This window comes from Diadema antillarum, unplaced genomic scaffold (assembly GCF_040938485.1).
Source record: "Diadema antillarum isolate AM-2024a unplaced genomic scaffold, OU_Dant_1.0 scf00000128, whole genome shotgun sequence".
Classification (NCBI taxonomy): Eukaryota; Metazoa; Echinodermata; class Echinoidea; order Diadematoida; family Diadematidae; genus Diadema; species Diadema antillarum.
In genome coordinates, this window is record NW_027271017.1 from 3,831,634 (window position 1) to 3,853,685 (window position 22,052).

General features: G+C 38.2%; 1 protein-coding gene across 1 annotated transcript in view; it reads right to left on the reverse strand.

Annotated features, from left to right (window-relative positions):
* Window positions 1-8,794: 8,794 nt before the first annotated feature.
* Window positions 8,795-22,052, reverse strand: part of LOC139720492 (uncharacterized) — a 54,984-nt gene continuing 41,726 nt past the window's right edge. The window contains exons 2-3 of the mRNA XM_071631846.1: window positions 9,531-9,887; window positions 8,795-9,026 (exon numbers count right to left, since the gene is read on the reverse strand). Of these exons, the coding sequence (XP_071487947.1) occupies window positions 8,878-9,026; window positions 9,531-9,887 (506 nt within the window). The 3' untranslated portion in view covers window positions 8,795-8,877. The remainder of the gene's footprint in view (window positions 9,027-9,530; window positions 9,888-22,052) is intronic.

Sequence of the window (22,052 nt, forward strand, 5' to 3'; positions counted from 1 at the left end):
TCTTCTTTTCGCACTATATAATATATATATATATATATATATATATATATATATATATATATATATATACATACGTATATATATATACATATGAAGAGTTTGTTCGCAAAAACCGATGTCCATTTTTGAAGATTTTGAAGTACGGTCGCTGTCATTAAGTACAAAACAATACCTTTTAAATGATATATTGGTCACTGCATTTATTACAAAGGTACATTTTTGAAGTTATATTCAAAAGAAGCAAAAATTTTCTTATTATTCTCTTTATTTTTCTTGACTTTTAATCGCAAATATCTCCATTTCGCCAATATGGACTTAACGGTTTTTGCGAACAAACTCTTCATTATGTATACATAACACAGAAATATATATATATATATATATACGTATAGTGTAATGATGCTGATATATACGTATATATATATATATATATATATATATATATATATATATACATCGTACATAACACAGAAATGAATACATATATAATATACACACATATGTGATAAGTTTAGCGGTCTGTCACGGGCAGAGCACGGTTATCTGACGCGTGTTACGCGTTGGTATCATTGAAAATAGCGTGTGTTTAGCGGCTTATCACTGACAAATTGATTTTTCCGCGAACATACACGTGGCTGGACGTGGTTAGCCGTGCTTAGGCAGTGCTTCAGCAGTGGCTCAGCCGCCAACGGCCATACCCCGTACAAAGCACGGCCGAACCAAAATTGACTAAAAAATTACCACTTAACGACCACGTCCACCAGATTTCTATATTTTTTTTTACGTGATTTAGACGTGGAGTGCTGTGTGACCGGGGCTTTAGGTTGTTATCACATATAATAAATATTCATTTCTGTGTTATTTAAACATCGGAAAGGAAATATATTGTAATTTACGAAAAAAAAAAAATGTACCTGAATGTACGAGAGGGTTTTGATGAAAGTGGAGAGGGAAAAGCAATTGGATATTATCATGCTCATTTGCGAATTAAACCCTACAATCGTCCTTTCAGTGAAGCCGAGAAAAGAGAAATATATTACAGTACTAGGTATGACATTGTACTCATACAATTTTGCATGTTTGCCTTCATTGTCAATATGACTACCACAGAAAAGGCATGGGGAAACCAGTTATGATGTCCGTCCACAGAGGTCGAGGGAAGATTCTTCCTAAAGGTCATTTCTAATGGTGCGAAATAGCCCTGAAATAGACGTGAATAAGAGCCCTAAAAACAAAAAGATAATGAGAAGAATGAACAAAGCTTGAACCCTCTCAAAATGTTGAGTTTTAGAATTTATGTTAATTATGATATGCTCCGTGAAGTAAATGAAAGGGTTTTCGTTGTTTTTCGGCAGCATAAGAGGCCATCACATGAATCATTCTTTGCTATGCAAAGCAATGAGTATACAGTGTATCAAACATGATGACCTTAAGAGTCATTTATACAATGATATATGCTTACTTCATAACAAAGTACAATACATATTCTGAATTTCGCAACATGGTTGCGAGAATGCAGAATGATGACTGCATGTAACTTCTGAGAAATCACTTATGGAACAGACATCTTGTTTTCTTTTCAGCTGCTACAATATTCAATATCATGTACAGTGTATTTCTCGTTAATCAGAGTGCATAATGGTTTTTTACAGCGTATTCCTTGTTGATGGTGAATGATATCAATTGAAAGAATGTTTAATTTCACAGAATGAATGCGCTATTAAAACAGGCTGGCCATTTTTATATTTTATATATACACTCAGCAAAAAAGAAAGAAAAAGAAAGTAAACACTTTTTCGATTCAAAATTTTCATAGAAGATTTTCATGAAAATCAATATATTTATACCACATTAAAGGTTATTTAATTGGCTATCAATCTAGTAGGTCAATATAATAGGAAACTTTACGCAAGAGTGAACACATTTGCTTTTATCCTCCAAAGCACAAAAGTAAAAATTGCAAAATTGACATATTGTCTTTCATTTGCAAATGCCCTTTAAGACAACAATAATAACAAAAGACCGGTTCAACACAATGAGAGACACAAAGAAATGGCAAAAAAAAAAAGTTTATATTCTCTTAATCTCTTTATAACCTCAAACATTAATAAAAGTGGGAAACTTCAGGGCGGAAAATAAGAATTTTTACTGAACTAAAACTTCAAGTGACATAGGGAGTAAGGGCACGAAGATGATTAAATGAACAAAATATCTTTATTTCATTCATTCAATTTAGTAATTTAAGAATTCATAAGACAAATTCAAGAACCAAATATAATTTAACATTTTCCTAATTTGAATATTCAATTCAAAATTCTACCATTTTTGTTAATGTTGCTTATTCTCTCATTTGGATTTGACAGAACATTCTTCATTTTTCTCTATTATTTTTAGCCTTTATTGATCTTTTGGGCTTTATAGAATTTATAGAGATCATAGCTATATTTTTGCAACTGAATCTATGTTCATTATTGCGTCACATTTGTCTTTTGTTCTTATTGTTACATGGAAGAGCATTTACGCATGAATGACAACTTGATCATTTTTGCAATTTTCACTTTTGTGCCTTGGAAGAGAAAAACAAAGGTGTTCACCCATGCGTAAAGTTTCCCTTTTAATTGACTTATCAAGTTGATAGCCAATTAAATTACCTTTCATATTATGGTACATGTATATAATACGCTGACATTTCACCAAAAATTCTATGAGTAATATAAACTTGAAAAAATGTTTACTTTTTTTTTTTTTTTTTTGCTGTGTATATATTTTTTGCTTATTGTCATTTATCTATTCTCAATTACATCAAGGGAAACACAGCGTGGAACATGTACAGCTGTTTTTGTATTTCTGGTTGACATTGTAAGATTTGAAACATTGGATAGCCTCTGGACGATCATTATTTTGTTCAGACATGGGGAAAAGACACACGCGCGTGCGCGCACACACACGCACACACACACACGCGTTATAACAACAACAACAAATCCATATGAGTATTCTCGCCAATAGCACGAAAAATTACCATAAAATATGCAGAAATTACTGTCCTGTCTTTTGTCATAACGGACTGCGATGTAAGCGTTCTACGGCCCTCCACAGCAATATTTATTCGATTGAGTGAATGCAGAACGCGTCAGTGAAAGTTTGAGGAAAGTCGGACATCTGTACATTCAAACATTATAGATTTTTATAAGTCTCTGTGCATTCACTGCCGATTGAGAAGCCCTAATGTAAATGTTAAAAAAAAAAAAAAAAACCGAGAAAAAAAAATATATAGTGTATAAGAAACTGATTTAGAAAATCATTAATTGTAAGACAGGGCTTAATACATAAAACAAAATCATTTGAATGAACAGAACATGTTGATTCAACAAACTTGTTTCTATCAAGTCCATTACATTAGGGCTTTTAGATCTTCACGTTAAGTGTTGGAAAGGTGCTGAAATGAAATTAAAGTGTGTGGCATCACTAAACAAACATTACAGTGTATCTTTAGGCTTCTGTGTGGTTGAATTTGTGGATTTGTGGACAGGTGCGGGGGAGGTGAAAAGGGGGTGGCTTCAATACTTTTTGCTTGCCCAATTCGGGCAAGCACTTTTTCTCATTGTTCCAAAACAGTTGCCTGACTTTGATTTCCACTTGCTTCGGGAAATCCGGCAAGTGCTCATGTAGCACCTTGCTTGAAGATGTAAGTACACTGTATGTGGCATTCCAATATGAGTTATTCTGAAATAAACTCAAGAGCACCGTCCAAGGAAATCCTTAAAATCTCATCAATTCTAAGAGATTTTTTTTTTTCTATCAAATTTAGAGATTGAGCAACAGAAATCAAAGATACAAATTAACATTATCTACTCAATTCTCCCAAAATCTTTTCCCATCACACTGAAAATATGCAACACGTAGACTGGCTGTTTGCAATTCTTGGCCAGAATGGAGACCTTTACATTTTAATCAGTTGATCGAATTCAATTAACAACACAAAATGAAAAAAAAAAAATAACAACAACCACCAAATGATATAACTCTTTAAGTTTCTCATATTTCATATCTCCATATCATATATGGTTCATATCTTGTGGAACAACAGATTTCAAGTTTGTTCAAAATGTATTAAACTGGAACTTCAAACACCATGTCTCCACAAATTTTACACCTGAAAACATCATGTGCAATCTTAGATGATAGGTCATCAGAACATCAGCAATTCTTCTTCTTAAAGAAAATGGCAAAACATATGTACCATTTGAGCCCATTAATAGACAACTTTGATGAAATTACATAATAATAAGTTTTAGAATTTCGAGACATATCATTTAAATATTCTATTATGGGACCTTACACATGCATACAATGTACTCTGGAAAACTGACTTGCAAAAAGCAAGTGCTTCATGCAAAACAATTTGTTCACTATAACACAGAACACATATAATTTTCCACAAAAAAAAAAAAACAAGGGGGTAGGGTATAAATTTCTGGAGCACACATTACATCCTAAATGCCAAAACACTGTCTTTTATTTTCCCATCGGTTACTGCAACTGTGGAAATCTATGCAACTAAAATCATTTCAAGAGCATAGTAGTCTAATTTCTAGACACTCCAGATCCCAATTTGATCCCAATCAGCTGAACACACACACACATACACACACTCAGATGAGGCGCTTAAAATCCACTATATCCCTCCCGTTCCCACTGTAAATTCCAAGTTCCTAGCAAGGCTGCAGTTGTGATGAACTGTGCTTAACTTGTTGAGGATGGACTGATTTTGCTACAACACGCATATCCTATAGACGCCTGCCCAAATATACTCGGCACTTGTCCTCAACAGGTTAATCTCCTCAAATGAATGGTATTAACCTAGATGAGGACAAAGTACTGGTAAATAAGATATGCCTATTGCCATTCAATCATCAAAGGTAATTCATAGATCAGTACACCGACAACAAATCTCCCACACAATGGGATGATCTGAACTTGAAATCACTTTTAATATATCAGTGCTGGTTGCATGCCATTTAATTTGTCATCAACACTGCTGAAGTAAGAAAAAGTTCACAGCTGTATCATATAAATTGTAATTGGGCACAGTCAGGTTTCGAAGTTCAAAAAGATCTGTTCCAGGTACACAGTGGGAAAATCACATTTCTACCGAGCATACCTGTGAAAACAATAAGCTACATTTGTATTTATGCTTCATCAACATGTAATAAACATATATGTTTCAAACATGCAAACCCAAAGTAACAACTAGTACTAGACAATGAGATCCTGAGTACTGCTAGTCCACGAGTACAAGTGTCCAAATTTGCTGCTGTCTCACACACTAATGAAGATTTGACAATCTTCTGTATCTTCTTCAAACTGATTTCAACATATTTTTCATGCAGTCAACTTTGCATACCTGGAATCAGTTGGGACTGAAGAAAATGCTTTCGCTTACGTGAACTTCGGGAACTACATGTGTCCAATTTCTGACATAATTTCTATTAACACATTGTTCATTGATGTTCAATATGGTGAGTGTAAATGATGAATGCTTGCATGTTTATCACAGTTGTATTATTAAAGTATGAATGAATTGGCTGGAAAAGGACCACAATTCTGTCACTGCATATTTTTATATTTCTGGTGAAAGACTTAAATCCCTTCGAAGATGAAAACAAATACAAGAGTGCAGGATATGCTTTATTATCAAACTATATTGTACATTTGCTCACACATACAGGTCATGTGGAAAAACCCATGCTTCCATAGAACACTCAATAAAATGGATTTGAAACAACTGTAGACAGCCAGTCATACACAAGAATCAAAAGATCACATTCTAAGCTTTATAAAGTTTCAACTTTACAGATAGCACATGAATTGAAAGTCAGAGAGGGTCTTTGACTTCACACTATAAAATTTTGCTACAACGTCTCCTTTAGTTGTATTTTCTGCAATGAATGACGATTGACTATTTTTTCCTTACTTGATTCTGCATTCTAGAATTGCTTCAATGCCATGCTTGAAAGGGATAGAAAATTATATTAAATGGGTTAGTCAAATACCAGTTAGTGACTGGCTAAACACAGTCACGTGATGGAGGAACACTGGTTATGTATGTTTGCCCATGGGCAGAACATTTTTGTAATGTTCTCCCATCGGAAAACATTTTCACGAAACAAATGACAGAAGGACCCGCACACAGTGAATTTGGCTCTGCGCGAGTGCGTTGTGCTGGTGGTTGACGTTGATGTATTTGACTAACCCATATGATATAACAGATGATGACTTTTGTTGTCGGGAACATGTACCAAACGTTCTACCCTCAGGGTTTGAAATGCTATTTCGGGAGGCTATAAGTTCCGAGACGAAGTCGAGGGACTTATAACCTCCCTCAATAGCATTTCAAACCCTTCGGGTGGAACATTCAGTATGTTCCCTCCCCCGCTAGTCATCATCTATTATGTCGTTTAGTTTGACATATTGTACCAATCAATTATGGCAGAAAAGCAGTAAGGCCATAAATATGAGCTTACACCATAGTCCTACCTTTTTGAAAATGAAGTAATGCAAATATACAATTAGGCTATTTGTGCAGGCTGTCTACAGTATTTTCATTACGGGGTGGGACCGATGAGCATATTACAATGTACTTGCTTTTGCTGCTTGTTTCATTTTCCATCCAAGAAGATGGCTGGATAGCCCATCAGCTACCCTGGCTGGTCTTCTGTGGGGTCCAGTTGGATGTGAGGCAGACCACTTCACCAGATGATACATCCTGCTCTTTGCAATGAATGAATGAAGTGGGATCTTTTACACATATGAGTTGTGGCTCAATAACACACTCAGGACCTCCATTTTATGTCTTATCTGAGGGACAGAGTGTTTTGCTTCTTACCAGAGGGGAAGGAATGATTAAACACAACACTGCTCAGCCAGACTCGGGAAGAAAACTGGGTCATTGGATTAGATGGCAGATGCTTAAAGCTGGTATCTCACTGAGCGGCGAACGTTTGCGAACGTTTGCGAACGTAGCGAATTTGAGATTCGCCAACTTTTCTGACGAATGTTTGCGAAAAATCAAAGTTCGCTTCTGCCATTAGCGACAGTTAGCGACTTTTAGCGATGTTTAGCGACAATTAGCAACACTTTAGCGAATGTTTGCGAAAGTGTTTGCGAACACAGGTGGCGAATATTAGCGAATGTTAGCAAATGTTAGCGACAATTTTGCAAATGTTAGCGACAATTTTGCAAATGTTAGCGACAGTTTTGCAAATATTAGCAACTGTTTGCAAATCCTTTGCGACAATTTTGCGAATGTTCTTGGACCTAGAACAGTACCAGGCGATTGTGTATAGTAATACCCATAAAACGACATAAAACCTTCCACTGAATTCAGATCTCTTGTGACAACCGTTCAAGATGGATTTCCATTATATGGAAATAAATTTCTGCCAAGAAGAGGCTCAAGGTGTTGCTATCCTTGAAGAGCTGCTTTGTCAGGCTGCTGCTACAGCTATGTATTGTGCAGCATAAGAGAAATAAAATAAAGAAAAACAAGAAAGGAAGAAGAAAAGAAAGAGAGTCAGAGAGTGCTTGTTGCAGAGGACAGACTTTAGTCAATATGAAAAGTTTTTGAAGCAATTACAATCATGATGGAGATGTCAAGAGCTTCAAGAACTTTCTTAGAGTGGAACCTTGTCTGTTTCAGAAGCTTTTATATAGGAACCATGTGGTTACTTGTTCGCTAGCAGTGGCGAATCATATAAAAATGTTAGCGACACCGTATTACGACCGTTTGCGAATTCTTACGAGTGTTTTGCGAATGTTTGCGAATGTTTGCAAATGTTAGCGAAAATTCAAATTCGCAAAGGTTCGCAAAGAAATTTTGAACATGTTCAAAATTTCTTTGCGACAAGAAAAACTGTTTGCGACAATAAAAAACGTTTGCGAACTTTCTTGCGAATGTTAACGAACGTTTTGCAACCGTTTACGAACCCTGGCGAATTCCCAAATTCGCTACGTTCGCAAACGTTCGCCGCTCAGTGAGATACCCCCTTTACCGACTGAGCCAAATCACAGGGATGAACACTGAATGCGTATGATATGTTTGGTGTATCATCAAGGAAACTGTGTAAAGATTTTTAACACTGTCCTTGCTGCCCTGCACGCTCAATCAATATCATTTAGTTTGCCTGGAAATAGCTGAGCAATGTTAAAATTTGTTTTGAGTAACATTCAGCCGGGAAAATCAATGTAATAAAGTAAAGATTGGGAGTGGAGATTTTCCTTTGTGGTAACTGACTGCAAGTAAGCAATTTTGACTTAATAAAACTCATTTTAAAAAGAGGAATGACAAAATGAAAAATCTAAATACAGTATTTTGCCTTCAAGATAAATGACACTGTGATAATCCAATGTCATATCATGCAAGATTGACGGTAGATTTTTCCTTGAAGGCCCTCTTGCAAATACAATACATAGCAAAATACTGGTGACGAAAAGATCACAAGGTAAGAAAACAAACACTGACACATCATATGAGTCTTGAGACATCTTCTTTTAAAATAAAAAACACAACTGTCCAAGGTGGACGGAATTCATTGCAGCATAATTCTGTTGACTCAGTAACACATCTTCCAATCCGATGCATCTATAGCAAACTCCATGTCTCCGTGAGTTCCAGCAGCTCCTAGGTGCAGGGCAAGAATGCTACAATATCATGCGTGCTGAACTGTCCAGAGAATCCCTTGTCTCCACATTCATGAGTGACATGCCTGAAAATCATCAGCATCTCCACATTGGTATGATCCCTTCAACTCACTGATGTCTTTGACAAAACTTTTGTTCGTATAATTTCCTGTGACAACAGGATCTCTGTTCCTCCTATCCAGAGTCTTGCTTGGCCTTTTTCTTGGCCTTCTTAGTCCTCTCATATCGTACTGTGTCGGTCTCCAGTGCGGTGAGCTCCGCTAGCCGCTGCTGGAAGTCTGAGGCAGCGCCAAACGCCGGGTCCTGGAACTGGTACTGGTTCTCTGCAAAATCAACACATACGACCACCATCACGACCTGTACTGTTTGAGTGGAATGAGATGAGATTTCAACAAGATGTAATAACTAAAACATGCCCAACATTTCTGCCTGTCAGCAGAGTCTAGAGGCATCTGGTTGATGGCAGCAATCACTTTGTTTTGGAGAAAGCAGGGGTAATCTGTATCATTCAGCATTTTTCTCTCTTCCTCCTACTTGGCTTGCAAACAGATTTTTATTCCAAACTGCACATATATTGTAATTCTGTCTTCTAATGAAATATCTGAGGAACACAGTTTTCGCCCTTAATCCGTTGAGGATGAGTGTTGAAAGCATTTTTCCTATTCTTGTTATGCACAAATTTGTCTTTTTATATGAAAGAAATGCAGCAAAACCCACTGAAATAGACAGAAGACTTGTCTGCATTAAAAAATTAGAATTGTAGGTTCTGATACTGAATCATTTCAAAAGTATATTAAAGCGAGTCGAGTCTGGCTTGATCAACTTACGTCTGTACTTTTCACTCTGCCCAGAGAGGAATATTGATCTTGTCCTGGACTTCACATTTCCTGCCCGCCCTTGGCTGCTGGAGCTACCGCAGCTAGCATTCAAGCCACTAACCATGGTGCCCTCTCTGCTCCCAAACCCGATGCTCTGGCCTCTGAGAGTGCCTGGGGCACCAGGTGGACATGGAGTGGGCCCAATGGACAGGGAACTAAGGGGGTCGGCCATGGGGGTGTGGCTGTGGCGGAAGGCGGCCAGCTGCATGTTCTGTTCGTTTCGCGTCATGAAAGCATTCTTGCTGGTGGGACGAAAGCCGTTTCTCCTGGCGGTGAAATCCATGTGGGGACTGGAATCACCGTACACTGTGAAAACATATGGGTAAAAGGTTTGCTATTAAAATGTTCACTCTATTTTCTACAAAGACAGGGCATTACCTAACCGAATATACACTATAAAAGTCAAGCATTGTACAACCCTGATGATAGGGTATACTCAGTCATGTTCCAGTAGCATATAGCTACAGCAGTATACAGTAGCATGCAGTTCCGGTATCATACAGCATGATGGTGCAAGATTTTGCAATGGGTGGAAGAAACGTTGCTCCACTATAAAAGGTTGACAGCTGGAGCATCACATGTTTCACTGAATATCAAAAAATGTACTTTACTATTAAATCATTTTATCCAACTCTGCCATTCACAATTCATGTTGAAAAAAAAGCAAACCTGTGAACTCATGAAGAGTTCTTGAGTAAAATGTAATTTTGTAACATCATAGCATGCTATAAACAAGCCTGTTCAAAGGCTTGCGCAAGCTCTATAGTGAAAGTGGGCTATTAACTTGCAACTTGTGTCATATAAATTGTACCAAGAAGGTGCAATTTGCAGCAAGAGGTATGAGTGTATATCAAAGATGCTTACAGGAACAGATTGATGCAGAATTTTAACCAATTCAAAACTTCACGTACATACATCAAAATATCCAATTTCTTTTTCTCCTACACCTAAATGAATGCACTTGATGAGTATAAACCTTGCCTGCCCGGCAAAAGGGCCCTGAGGCTTGCACGATGTTAAACTTGCCAGGGCCCTTCTGTGGGGCAAGCGACAATAGGCGTTTTCACATCAGCCCGATGTTTCGAAATGGCGCGCTATTTTGCTGACTATTTTCTGCGAAAAATATCTCGAGCTTGGATATTTATCGGGCTGATGTGAAAAGGCCTAATAAGGCAATTTAGAAATCTCACTGCATATTTTATGCAAAAAGCTCCCTCCACCATCAACCATTAATGGAATGTAAATTCCCCACATTCATCTGAAAAGATTAAGGCTGAAGTACATTTAATACATCTGTCAGCAGATGTTCACTCCATAGTATAATGACATAAAAGTATTAAAAACACCAACATAAAAAGAAAGTCTATGAGTGTGATCAATCAAGCCCTGTGACATTTAGTATTTTCCCTTTTGCATGTGCAGTACCCATTCTAAAACAGAAGTTCCACGATGGAGGGGGGAAAGGGAAGGAAAGGTGAGTGAATCAAACTTTGTACACATCTCACTGGGTTCAAATGTGACACTAATAGTGAGATACAGCTTTCACCTAAGGAGAAAGGGTAAATGAAAGAAAGCATCATCCAGTCCAGGATGGACAATCCAATAGCAGACTCAGAGGGGGCCCAGCAACCTTGAGGAAAATACTGTGGAATACAGAATATTCTCAATCTTGAACAATAATAGATTGATTGACAGATATGATAGACAGATAAATAGATAGACAGATAGATAAATTAAAAAAAAAATAGTTGGATAACATAAAATGAATCAAAATAAATTTATAAATAAATAAATAAAGAGATAAAGTGAACAAGTAACAGTTCTGAATTGAGGGGTATCACTTTCATAAAGACTTTTATTGGTCTTGTTATTCAACAAAATATAAGTAGACCTATTAAACGAGTAACATAACCCCTTTTCAAAGTGGCAGGAACGTAGAACGAATAGGGTTTATTCCAAACTTAATAACAGGCGCGGTCAGACTGGCAAAAGATCGCGAAGTTTAAGATCGCGATCTGTAAGATCTCGAAGTTTTGCCAGTGTGAAGGCAAACTTCCCGTGACACTTCTCAATATATTTGCGGGCGGTGTCTCCGAAGCCCGAGGCCATTGTCATGTACAGATGTGCTTTGTTACGTCACAATCACTAACCATCGGACGGCACACTCTTTCTTGCACGTGTACCAATGGCCCAAACTTCGCTATCTTAAACTTCTCGATCTTTTGCCAGTCTCACCGCGCCTTTAAAGGAGTGATTTGAATCTACATGTGTATGAGCTTGTTTGGGGCAAGTTTAAAATGTCACTGTTGGACAGGCACAAATCCATGGGTACTAGTACTTGCTCAGTTTATATTAATTCACGATGTTCACTCATCAAAATATCTTTTCTGGCAAGAGGGAAAATATTTTTTGCAATGCCTTGCCATGCAATAGCCACTTTGTGTGGTAGGATAGTCACAAATGTTCCCTGTAAAAGCTCTAGATGTACAATACATCATCCTGTAGTTCTACCATCATAGCTCACATGGTAAATGTTTCTCTTGTAATAGAAGTGTGGACTGTATTTACAAATGTAGGATAACAAATCAAAGTTAGAAATTGCAGGTTGCCACAACATATTTTTACAATTTCTCCTCACTTTGGAGGTGATGTGACAGGATAAGAAATGTCATACATTACACCAGGGACCAAGGAAAATTGTAAATAATGCAAGTTATACAGATCTACAGACAAAGAACCAGCACTTCATTTAAAAAAGAAAGAGAATGTTAATATTTCAAACACATACTATAACAGTCAGGAGATGTGTAGGATAGCTGTTTACTCCAAAGACTAATGAATAGTATGACTCAAGAGGAATCAATCTTTGATCCACAAGGGATGCTGCCTAGCATCAAGCTGTTGTGTACCAAACAAGGTGAAAAACTCATGACTAGACACAGCTCTAGTTCAATGTAAAAGAATGTGGAGGAATGAGTTACAGGAAAAAGAACATAATATATTCATCCCTTGTTCAGTCTATAACATATCATAATAATTGTTTAACACTTTAAAAAACTGTAGTTAAACACAGTGATGATGCAACTACTACATTGTAGTTTTCTGTAGGATTTAGAATTTTTCTGACCCATACATTGTTCTTTGATGGGATTTCTTTATCAGCAATACTTTTTTCTCTTTTTCTCATCTGGACATCCCCTTGAATAGCTTATAAATGTATATGACATATAAATAACTATTCCGTGTACACATTATATATATGTATGTGTATAGTGTGCTTATACAGTATGTCCCAAAAAGAATTACAACGGGACCCCCCGCAATGATATCTTTAAAAATAGTGAATCAATCTAAATACAAATTCAGGGTATGAAACTATAACTCATTGCTCACATCTTACAGAAAACCCCATTCGATTTGCTTCAGTGGTCAAAGAGAAATGAGGAATTTTGTAGAGGATGTCGGGAATCTCTTTTGTCCAAGTTCTGTTTATTATTCACGAACTAGAGCATTGAATTGCTAAAATTGGAAAAATTAGACTCATGACATGCTTTACAACAATCTACATTTCTCTGTGACCGCTTAACCAAATTGAATGAGGTTTTCTGCAAAATAGAGCTAAGATGTTATATTTTAAGGCCCCGAAGTAACACTTAGACAGGTCAATCATTTTGGATGTTATCAATTCAAAAATTTGATTGTAATTTTTGAAGGAAATACTGCAGTACGTCCCACAAAAATTACAATCAGATTTTCGCATTGATAACATCCAATATGATTATTTTTTTTTCAATGCTACTTAGGGTCTTAAAATATAACATCTTAGCTATATTTTGCAGAAATCCCATTTGATTTGGTTAAGCGGTCACAGAGAAATGGGGATTGTAGTAAAGCATGTCATGAGTCTGATTCTTCCAAGTTTAGCACTTCGATGATTTTGTGTGTGAACAATAGACAGAACTTGGACAAAAGAGATTCCCGACATCCTCTACAAAATTCCTCATTTCTCTTTGACCACTGAAGCAAATCGAATGGGGTTTTCTGTAAGATGTGGGCAATGAGTTATAATTTCATACCCTGAATTTGTATTTAGATTGATGCAATATTTTAAAGATATCATTGCGTAGGGCCCGTTGTAATTTTTTGGGGACATACGGTATATGCATTTTGTGAATAAATCATACAAAATCAAATTAAATCTGATAGTGCTATAGATTCTTGGGCCAGAAGTGCAGAATTTCTACATCCAAGCAGTGAAGTGGTAGTTGGTGGTTAGTAAAATACTAGAAAAATTGAGTGTGTGTGGGGGGGGGGGGGGGGGGGGGGGGGTGGGAAGCAAAGAGGATGATGTGCAAGTTGATAGTAAAATTTAGAAAGACATGGAGAAGGATGGCTGAACGCATCGTATCAAACGCTCATTACGGGACGCGTGTGTACGATCAGTCTGACCTGCCTCATTTGGGCAGTGATGCCCGGCGTGTCGCCGACGGCAACCTGGCATTTCGAACGCTCGTTTGAGCTGAGCTGAGTTCTGTATGTGTGTGTGTGTGCATGACAGTGTTAGTTTGAGGAGGAATGTATTCTTTGTATGTTTTTCTGGGTTTTTTCCACCTTCCCCCCCCCCCCCTGTGTGAATAGTTTCATATCTTAGGAAGATTGCAGTTGTTGTTTTGTTTGTTTTTTGTTTGTTTATTTTTTGTTTGTCTATGATTTTTGTTGTATTTTGTTTTTGTTTTTGTTTTTTATTGATTTTGTGTGTGTGAAGTAATTGCTGTTGTTGTTTTTGTCCCGTTGGAAGTTCTGAGGTTGTACAGCTAGTCTCCCTGGGTGTATCAATAAGAAATCTTGGCAAGTAGCTGAATTTATGTGCCCAACGGTGGTACACTGCATAGATGTTGACTGGCTTGGGAGGGGCACATGAAAAAAAAAATTATCCATTCGAAGGGCTTGGATTGCTAGTGAGGGGGATTTGGGGTCCGTTGGCTTCAATTTCTTGACTTATGACCTCCCGAAAATAGCATTCTAAACACTGAGCCTAGAATATCATGTGTGTGTCCCTGGGCATTGTCTGTTATAATTATAAGTGAATTAGTCAATTTGTTTGGAGCATAACACAAACCATCAAATTTAATTATCTGGGGTAGCCATCCATATTAGAAATATGTCTGTTTTATGAAAACATACACAACTACGAGCTCCAGTAGCTTTTGAATGTACATAGCATGCCATTTAAGCTAGTTTATTTTGATAGTGAAATGTATTGTTTCATGTATAAATCACTTTCATATCATTTTTTTTTTCAGTAGTGAAACGTGTATCATTCTGTGTACTTCATTTAACTCTGCTCTGGTCAATTTATTACATACAATATACGTGGAATATATTTACACACTGATTTTCAGTTAGGCGGTAATAACGACTAAAAGTGAGTGAAGATATGTTTGTTTGATTTACACGTCACTGTGCCTAGTTTTATCCATCAGCACAAATATCTTGGGATGCTTTCTGTGCTGATTGACACAGGTATCTGGAAACTAATGGTCAGTGTATAGAGATTACTTAACCCCCCACCCCCCACCCCCCCCCCACCCCCAATCTCTATTGTGTTACCATTGCCTTCCCGTTGAACGGAGGCACATTGCTACACCTTAGTGGGTGTCCTAACTTAACCAGTTGAGGATGGACAGATTTTGCTACAACACTCGTTTCCCATAGACACCTGCCCGTGTATACTCGGGACTCGTCCTCAACGGGTTAACAACCAGGTCCAGTTTGGATGGTTATTGAATACTGAAGAGAAAGCTTGACAAGTTAACCCATTGAGGAAGAGCTGACTTTGCTGTGAACACACATTTCCCATAAACTCCTGCTTCAGTATACTCTTGACTAGTCTTTGATGGGTTAAAGTGAAGTGTCTAGGCACAAAAGGGGTTGAATTAGCAGCTTCTTTAGTCTTGAAAAGCTGAGAATTCCTAGGTTTGCTGCAGATTCCTTTTCCTATTGCGATATTCACTCCAGGGCGAGTACCCTGCCCCCGACTGCGAGAGGGTGAAGCTAACGTGGGTCCAACCTCACAGGTGGCTTTGGAGACTGCGTTGCCATGGCAACTCGCAACTTGGAGGCGAGTCTCCCCGTCGGATATCGCGTTCCACTCTAAATTTGTGAGAAATCAAATTTTTGCGCGGCTGCGGCGGGCTCGCTGGGGAAATATATCGATTCCCCGATAGGTTGATTTGATTTTGTTGCTCTGAGAAAGTCAACAGAATTACTTGTTTTTATAGGAGCAGATGATTTTTTTTTACTCCGTGCTCTCTCCCTCTCTCTCTCTCTTTCTCTCTCTCTCTCTCTATCCTATTTCAACTGTCTCTTTCTTCCCTTTTTTTTTCTCACTTTTCCTCATTTTAACCTCCTTTTCAGCACAGGAGCTAAATATATATATTTTCAGACGTGTTGAATATTTTGTGTCATTTTTTTTTTAAGCCGCTGTAACAGAAACTGTTTGTTTTCATGCACCAGTTAATGCAACCATGCATTTCAAAAGGCATTGATTTCATTTTATATATGTTTCAACCATTCATGATATTTGTATCGGAATTATTCATGGACCAGATTGTTTTCGTCCCGTGGTCATTTTTGTCGTCAAGGAAATTCAGCTCCATTCCCCTCTACTGTTCTCATGTTCTGCACAGCGTTATGTTTCTGGATGCTCTTTGCAGGCATATCAATGATTGGAATATGTGCAGAACTGAACCTTTGGAATTCACAGATGATTTTTAACATGTCTGATACCTTGTTGGTTCTTTGGCATCAATATCATAATGCCACATGAAAAAAGGCTTAATTCTCAGGAATTGCAATCCTTCCCCCCTTCTCCACAAACAACAGCCAACTACAGCAAGGGAGAACTGAGCGAAACAAAGTGATCGTTAGGTACATGTGGATATCACTTTCTCACTCCTTCCCCCCCCCCCCCCCGACATTCTGCGGAAATGTGTGTGTAATGTCTTGATGGATAGCAGAAAATCTAATAATGCCACCACTGGACTGAACCGACAAAATGCTTCCGTCCCGGGGTATTCCGATCCTTTTGTAGATTCAAGGAGCAATTGCTGAATATTCATTAAGCTTCTAACGTGAAGAATAGTATACCTGTGTATCAATCTTTTTGGTGGCCACAGATCAGCGATAGAAGGAAGTTGTGGACAGTGACAAATGACGAAAGAACAAATCTTGATTTCTGCTTTGGCGGCACTCCCGACGGGAAACCTTGTTCCCCTGTCCGGCGAGACGTGTTCTTTTCTCGTAATGCCGGGGCAGACCCCGGTGAAACGAATCGACCACACAATCGGTGCAGAGGCTTTCCGTGATTGATCGCGGTGGGCTTTGGGACTTCACGTTTTTGTCGCCACGCCGGCACCGAGCCCCCTTTGCGGGAGGATTCGAGCTTCGGCAAACACGGTGCACACGGAGAAGATTGAGGAGGAAAAACTTTTTTTTTCCTGTGGAGCGGAAATTACGAGAATTAAACTCCAGTCTCAAATGTCTCGGATATCGCCCGTGGTTTAAATTCTTGCTTGTTGTGCATTGTAAAGGAAGTATCAGCATCATGCGACTCAGTACAACAAAATGGCCGATAAGTTGGTATTGATTGAGTATCTTGTTTGTTACAGGGTTCAATACAGGTAAACTCTAAGCTGTATGTAGTACAGCTTGCTTATCATGAAGGGCATAGACCTACTGCAGTATCTCTCGGAAGTTTCAACTCACTACCAAAGATGTTGATAAGAGAACAACATTGATCAACAACATTGAGAATTAATCTGCTCTTCAGGCTTTTGGGTTTTGGAGTACATCACTTGGACCAGCACAGTGTGTCATACACAGGATAGGATGACCGTGTTATCAAAGCTGTTTTCATGTAAAGGACTTTTTCTTGGGTGAACTCAATGAAATTTAGCAGGTTGTTTAGATCCTGTTCATCCTCTTCTTCAATGTTGCAAAAGTTGAACATCTTCCTCACGTAGAAGAATGTTATGCAAGATTGTCTGGACGAATCCACCAACAGCACACTCTTGCCCATTGCTAGTGGCATGCAATGTAACTTTAAAAATGTGCGCTAACAGAAGGGTCATTCGGATCTCGCTTTTTACTCGCAAATTTTCCACAGGCAAGAGATGAATATTTCACTGTCGAGGAGATAGCAGCCGAGAGGAATGAGTGCTGCTCATACCAAGCCATATCATGTTATCATGTTCTCTAGCTTTTAACATGAAAAAAAAAAATGCTCAGATACATGGCTCCCTGGCCATGCTGCTAAACTTCAGATTAAAGCCACTATTTACCATTGGGAGCAGTGATTTTTAAAAAAAGAAGAAGAAAAGATTGAATTATCACATTTTATGCATATATATGTATAGTATAGTTCAAAACATCCTACCATATAGAAATGTTGCAATAAAGCCACATATCTGTAATTTTCTCAATAAACCATTAACTGTTGCTGCTTTATTTTAGAAATTATTTTAATAAGAATATTATTCACATTTTGTATATGTACAACAATACTTAACATTGATCATGCTGATTAACATTTTTACATTGGTTATTTCTCACATTTTAGAACTAATTTGAAGTACTAAAGCTGTTTTTTTTTTCATCTGCAAATGATAAATAGTGGCTTTAAGAATGTCTACTGTTTCAGAAGAGCAAAAAGCATATCTTCTATCAAATCAAACATTGTTCACACAAGAGTCATATCATTATCATCAGTCAAGATGGTCGTCATTTTGACTGATGAAGATAGTTTCCTGTATAGAATCATGTTGTTCTTATCTCTTTTTTTTTCCTTGTCCCAAGCATTTTTTACTGTGATTATGTAAAGTTTGCCATTTCCATTGTTCATAAAATCTGTGTTTTTAAATGGAAATCTATGAGTCATCACCTCTCTGTGTTAGGTACGTATAAAAGGGATTGGTAACAGACTTAACAGAAATGGTGCGTGTAGACACACCTCACACACACACACATGCACACACACCAAGGAAGAAGGGGGAACGATGATCCCTTGATTGACGTGGGCCAAGTCTGCCATCACGAAAGCCAGCCACTTTAATTTGTCATTAACAGCCTCGGAGAAGATCCGGGGAATCCGCCACTTCATCCACCTTCCGCATCCCGCAGAAAAGCACAGGATCAGATGGCTTACCCCCCTTCAACTGCACTCTCTCTCTCTCTCTCTCCCTCTCTATCTATACTATCTCTCCGTCTCTTTATCTCTCCATCTCCCTATCTCTCCCCCTTTCTCCATCTATATATCTCTCTGTATATCCCTCTCCCTATCTATCTATCTATATCTCCCTCGCATTATCTCTCCATCTCCCTATCTTTCCCCTCTCTCTCCCTCTATATATTTCTCTATATGCCTCTCTCCATCTCTGTATTTCTCCCACTCTCTTCCTCTATATATCTGTCTATATACCTTTATGTATATACAGCTGTCAGTCTCCCTATCTCTCCCACAATCTCTCCCTCTATATATATTTCTCTATATACCCCTCTCCATCTCTCTATCTCTCACCAAATCTCTTCCTCTACATATCTTTCCTTATATCCCTCTGCCCATTTCTCTATATCAATCTATCTGTCCATCTCCTTCTCTCTCTTGCTCATTCTCTCTCTCTCTCTCTGATGATGGGTGATGAGGGATAGGAGGGGGATATGGGGAAATGTGCGCCGACAAGAGTTGCAATGGATGGGACTGAGAATGAGAAATTGCTGGATTCTGCTTTAACACTGGGAATCAGTGTTTGATACATGTGATTTATTTTAATTTGTCACCCTGCCATTGTGTCTCTGCACACTTTATCAGTAATGTTGATGCTGTATTGGGAGGGGGGGGGGGGGGGAAGAAAAAAATGGTGTTTGTTGGAACATTTTTTTTTTGTGAGGAATACAGCAAGAACAATGGCTGTCTTGTTGAGACGAGCATGCACTTGCTTCATGTTGATTATCATCCATTTGTTCCACCATCAGCTTTGTGGACACATGTTGTCTCTCGTACGGCCTTGTAAGTAAACAAATTGTCGCCTCATGCAAGAAGGACGCACATCTCACCCCCTCCTGCAAGTACAATAAAAAACACCACGGGATGCCGTTGCAAAAACCTTCGAATAACGGCGAGGGATCGGGCGCACAAGACAGGAAGACCGCGAGACAGTCGGTTCTATTCTCGGCAGATGCTTGTATTTGATTGCCATTTTCTGATCAGCCGTGATGAAGACCGAGAGAGAGAACAGGGAGAGGCAGGGGTGAATGAAAGACGCGGAATATGTCCCCGGGGCGCAGCGTCAAGGAATGCCATAAACAGACGAGAAAGGGGAAAAATAAAAACAACACCAACACACACACACACACAAAGACATTAATATTGGATTTCTTGCGCTGTTGCCGTTGACATTTTATATGTAGCTTCTGTTGACTACTTTTTTTCTTGTAGAACATCAAAATACGAAGAGAAATATTTAGGGAGAAAGATGGACAAAGTAGAGGGAGGAATGTACGAGAGTATGACAGAATAAAAAAACTAACTTCGGACAATAGAAGGTTGATGTCTCCTCCACTTCTTCAGATCTTGTCAAACCGCATCGCTCAACATAAAACTCTTTATACTCTGCGAGATGGCGTAAGAGGGCGTGTTCGCTCAGCAGGCAAATAATGAATCTTCCGAGAAAAACCTTGTCTCTTTTGACACACCCGTTTCACTCAATGCTGTTTTTCTCTTCCGATTGGCCTCATGGCTATTATGCATTTCCATGTAACTCCCTGTCTTCTTTCATGCAATCTACCTATGAATGAATACAGCACATTCGTTACTGCTTCTCCTCACAATGATCAAAAGTCATAATGACGATGATAACAAATATCATCAAATGTATAGTAAAATAATATTCATGATATCAATGACACTTGTGGAAAAAGAAAACGAAAATATGGATAAACATGTCATTATATGAATCTCTTTTATTTGTGAATGATAATGGGAATTTGAAATTGCACCAGCATCTATTGACTATTCCTATATCTGAGTCTTATGATACATTAAAAAAAAAAACCTGTCCTTTATGACTGCACAGCTAGTAGTTATGTCATGATAATGCTCATGAAGGTAAAAAATCATAAAACAAATAGTGGTCAGTCTTTGTACAATGGAAAAAGATTCTGCATTTGAGAAAAAAGACAACTGCAGCAGGCATCTATCACTTATTCCTACCTCTAAATAAGTCTCATGGAATAAAAAAAAAACTGTCTTTTTATAAACTGTGCACATCTAGTAGTTTTATCATGATAATGCTGAAGAAAATAAGAATTTATAAAACAAATAGTGATCAGTCTTTGCACAATGCAGGAGGATTTTGCATTTGAGAAAAAAAAAAAGACCAAGAGCATTTTTTTTTTCTGCCAGCTCTTGATGAAATGGCTTGTACCTGACATAGTTTTACATCATATTTCTGGAAATTCTGGAAATTAAGTTGTCTTTCATACTTGTGTCGGATAAGGAAGCCTAGAGAGTCAAAATATTTTTTGACACTTCCCATCAAAGTTGTGATATTTTCTATAAGGTAGCAAAAACAAGACTAATTATTTTTGATCCAACACATTTTTGCTTGAAATTATAGCAAGTATGTTTCAGTCATACAGGTGATGACAAAGATGTTTTCTGTACATTGATTCAAATATTGACTCTATTAATCACTTCAATATATCAATGATGATCAAGTTTTTGATGCAATTTTTCCCATCACAGCTACAGTTTGAACCAAGAACCTGAAATATGGCACATTCCAGCGATTTTGTTTTTCAGTGAAAGTGGCGTTTGCCAGAAGTCGCTGCTTTTTGTTTGGGAGTTGCTCGCATGACGGTAGAGATGTTGTCAGTCGTTTGGGGCAAGGGTTGATTCTATTCATTTATTTATTTTGTTATTCATTTTCTCACCCCGCAGGCATGTTTTCGTATCTGATGAAGACGTGGGTCGTGTTGTTAAAGAAGGCGATGAGAATCGGCTTAGCCGGGGCTCTCCCTCTTTCTCTCTCTCTATCATCCCTCCTCCCCCCCCCCCCCCCCCCCCACTACCACCTTCCTCTCCAGCCCCCTTCATTGCCGATCGAGGGCACGAAGTGTCACATCTTGTTGGTTGCCATGGCAACCCCTCCAGGGCTCTCATTAATGGATACTTGAGTCGATGAAGGACAGAGTAGAGATCCTCAGAGGTTAGGAGGAAGAAAAGAGTGAGATGTCTCTCTTTTTTCTCTTTCTTATCTCTTTTTCTTTTTCTTTGCCATTCTCTCTTTTGCGTCCTCTCTCTCTCTCTCTCTCTCTCTCTCTCTCTCTCTCTCTATCTATCTATTTCTCTCTCTATCTCTCATTCTTTTTATTCCAGCCAGTTCTCCTGTTTCCATGTATCTCCATCTCATT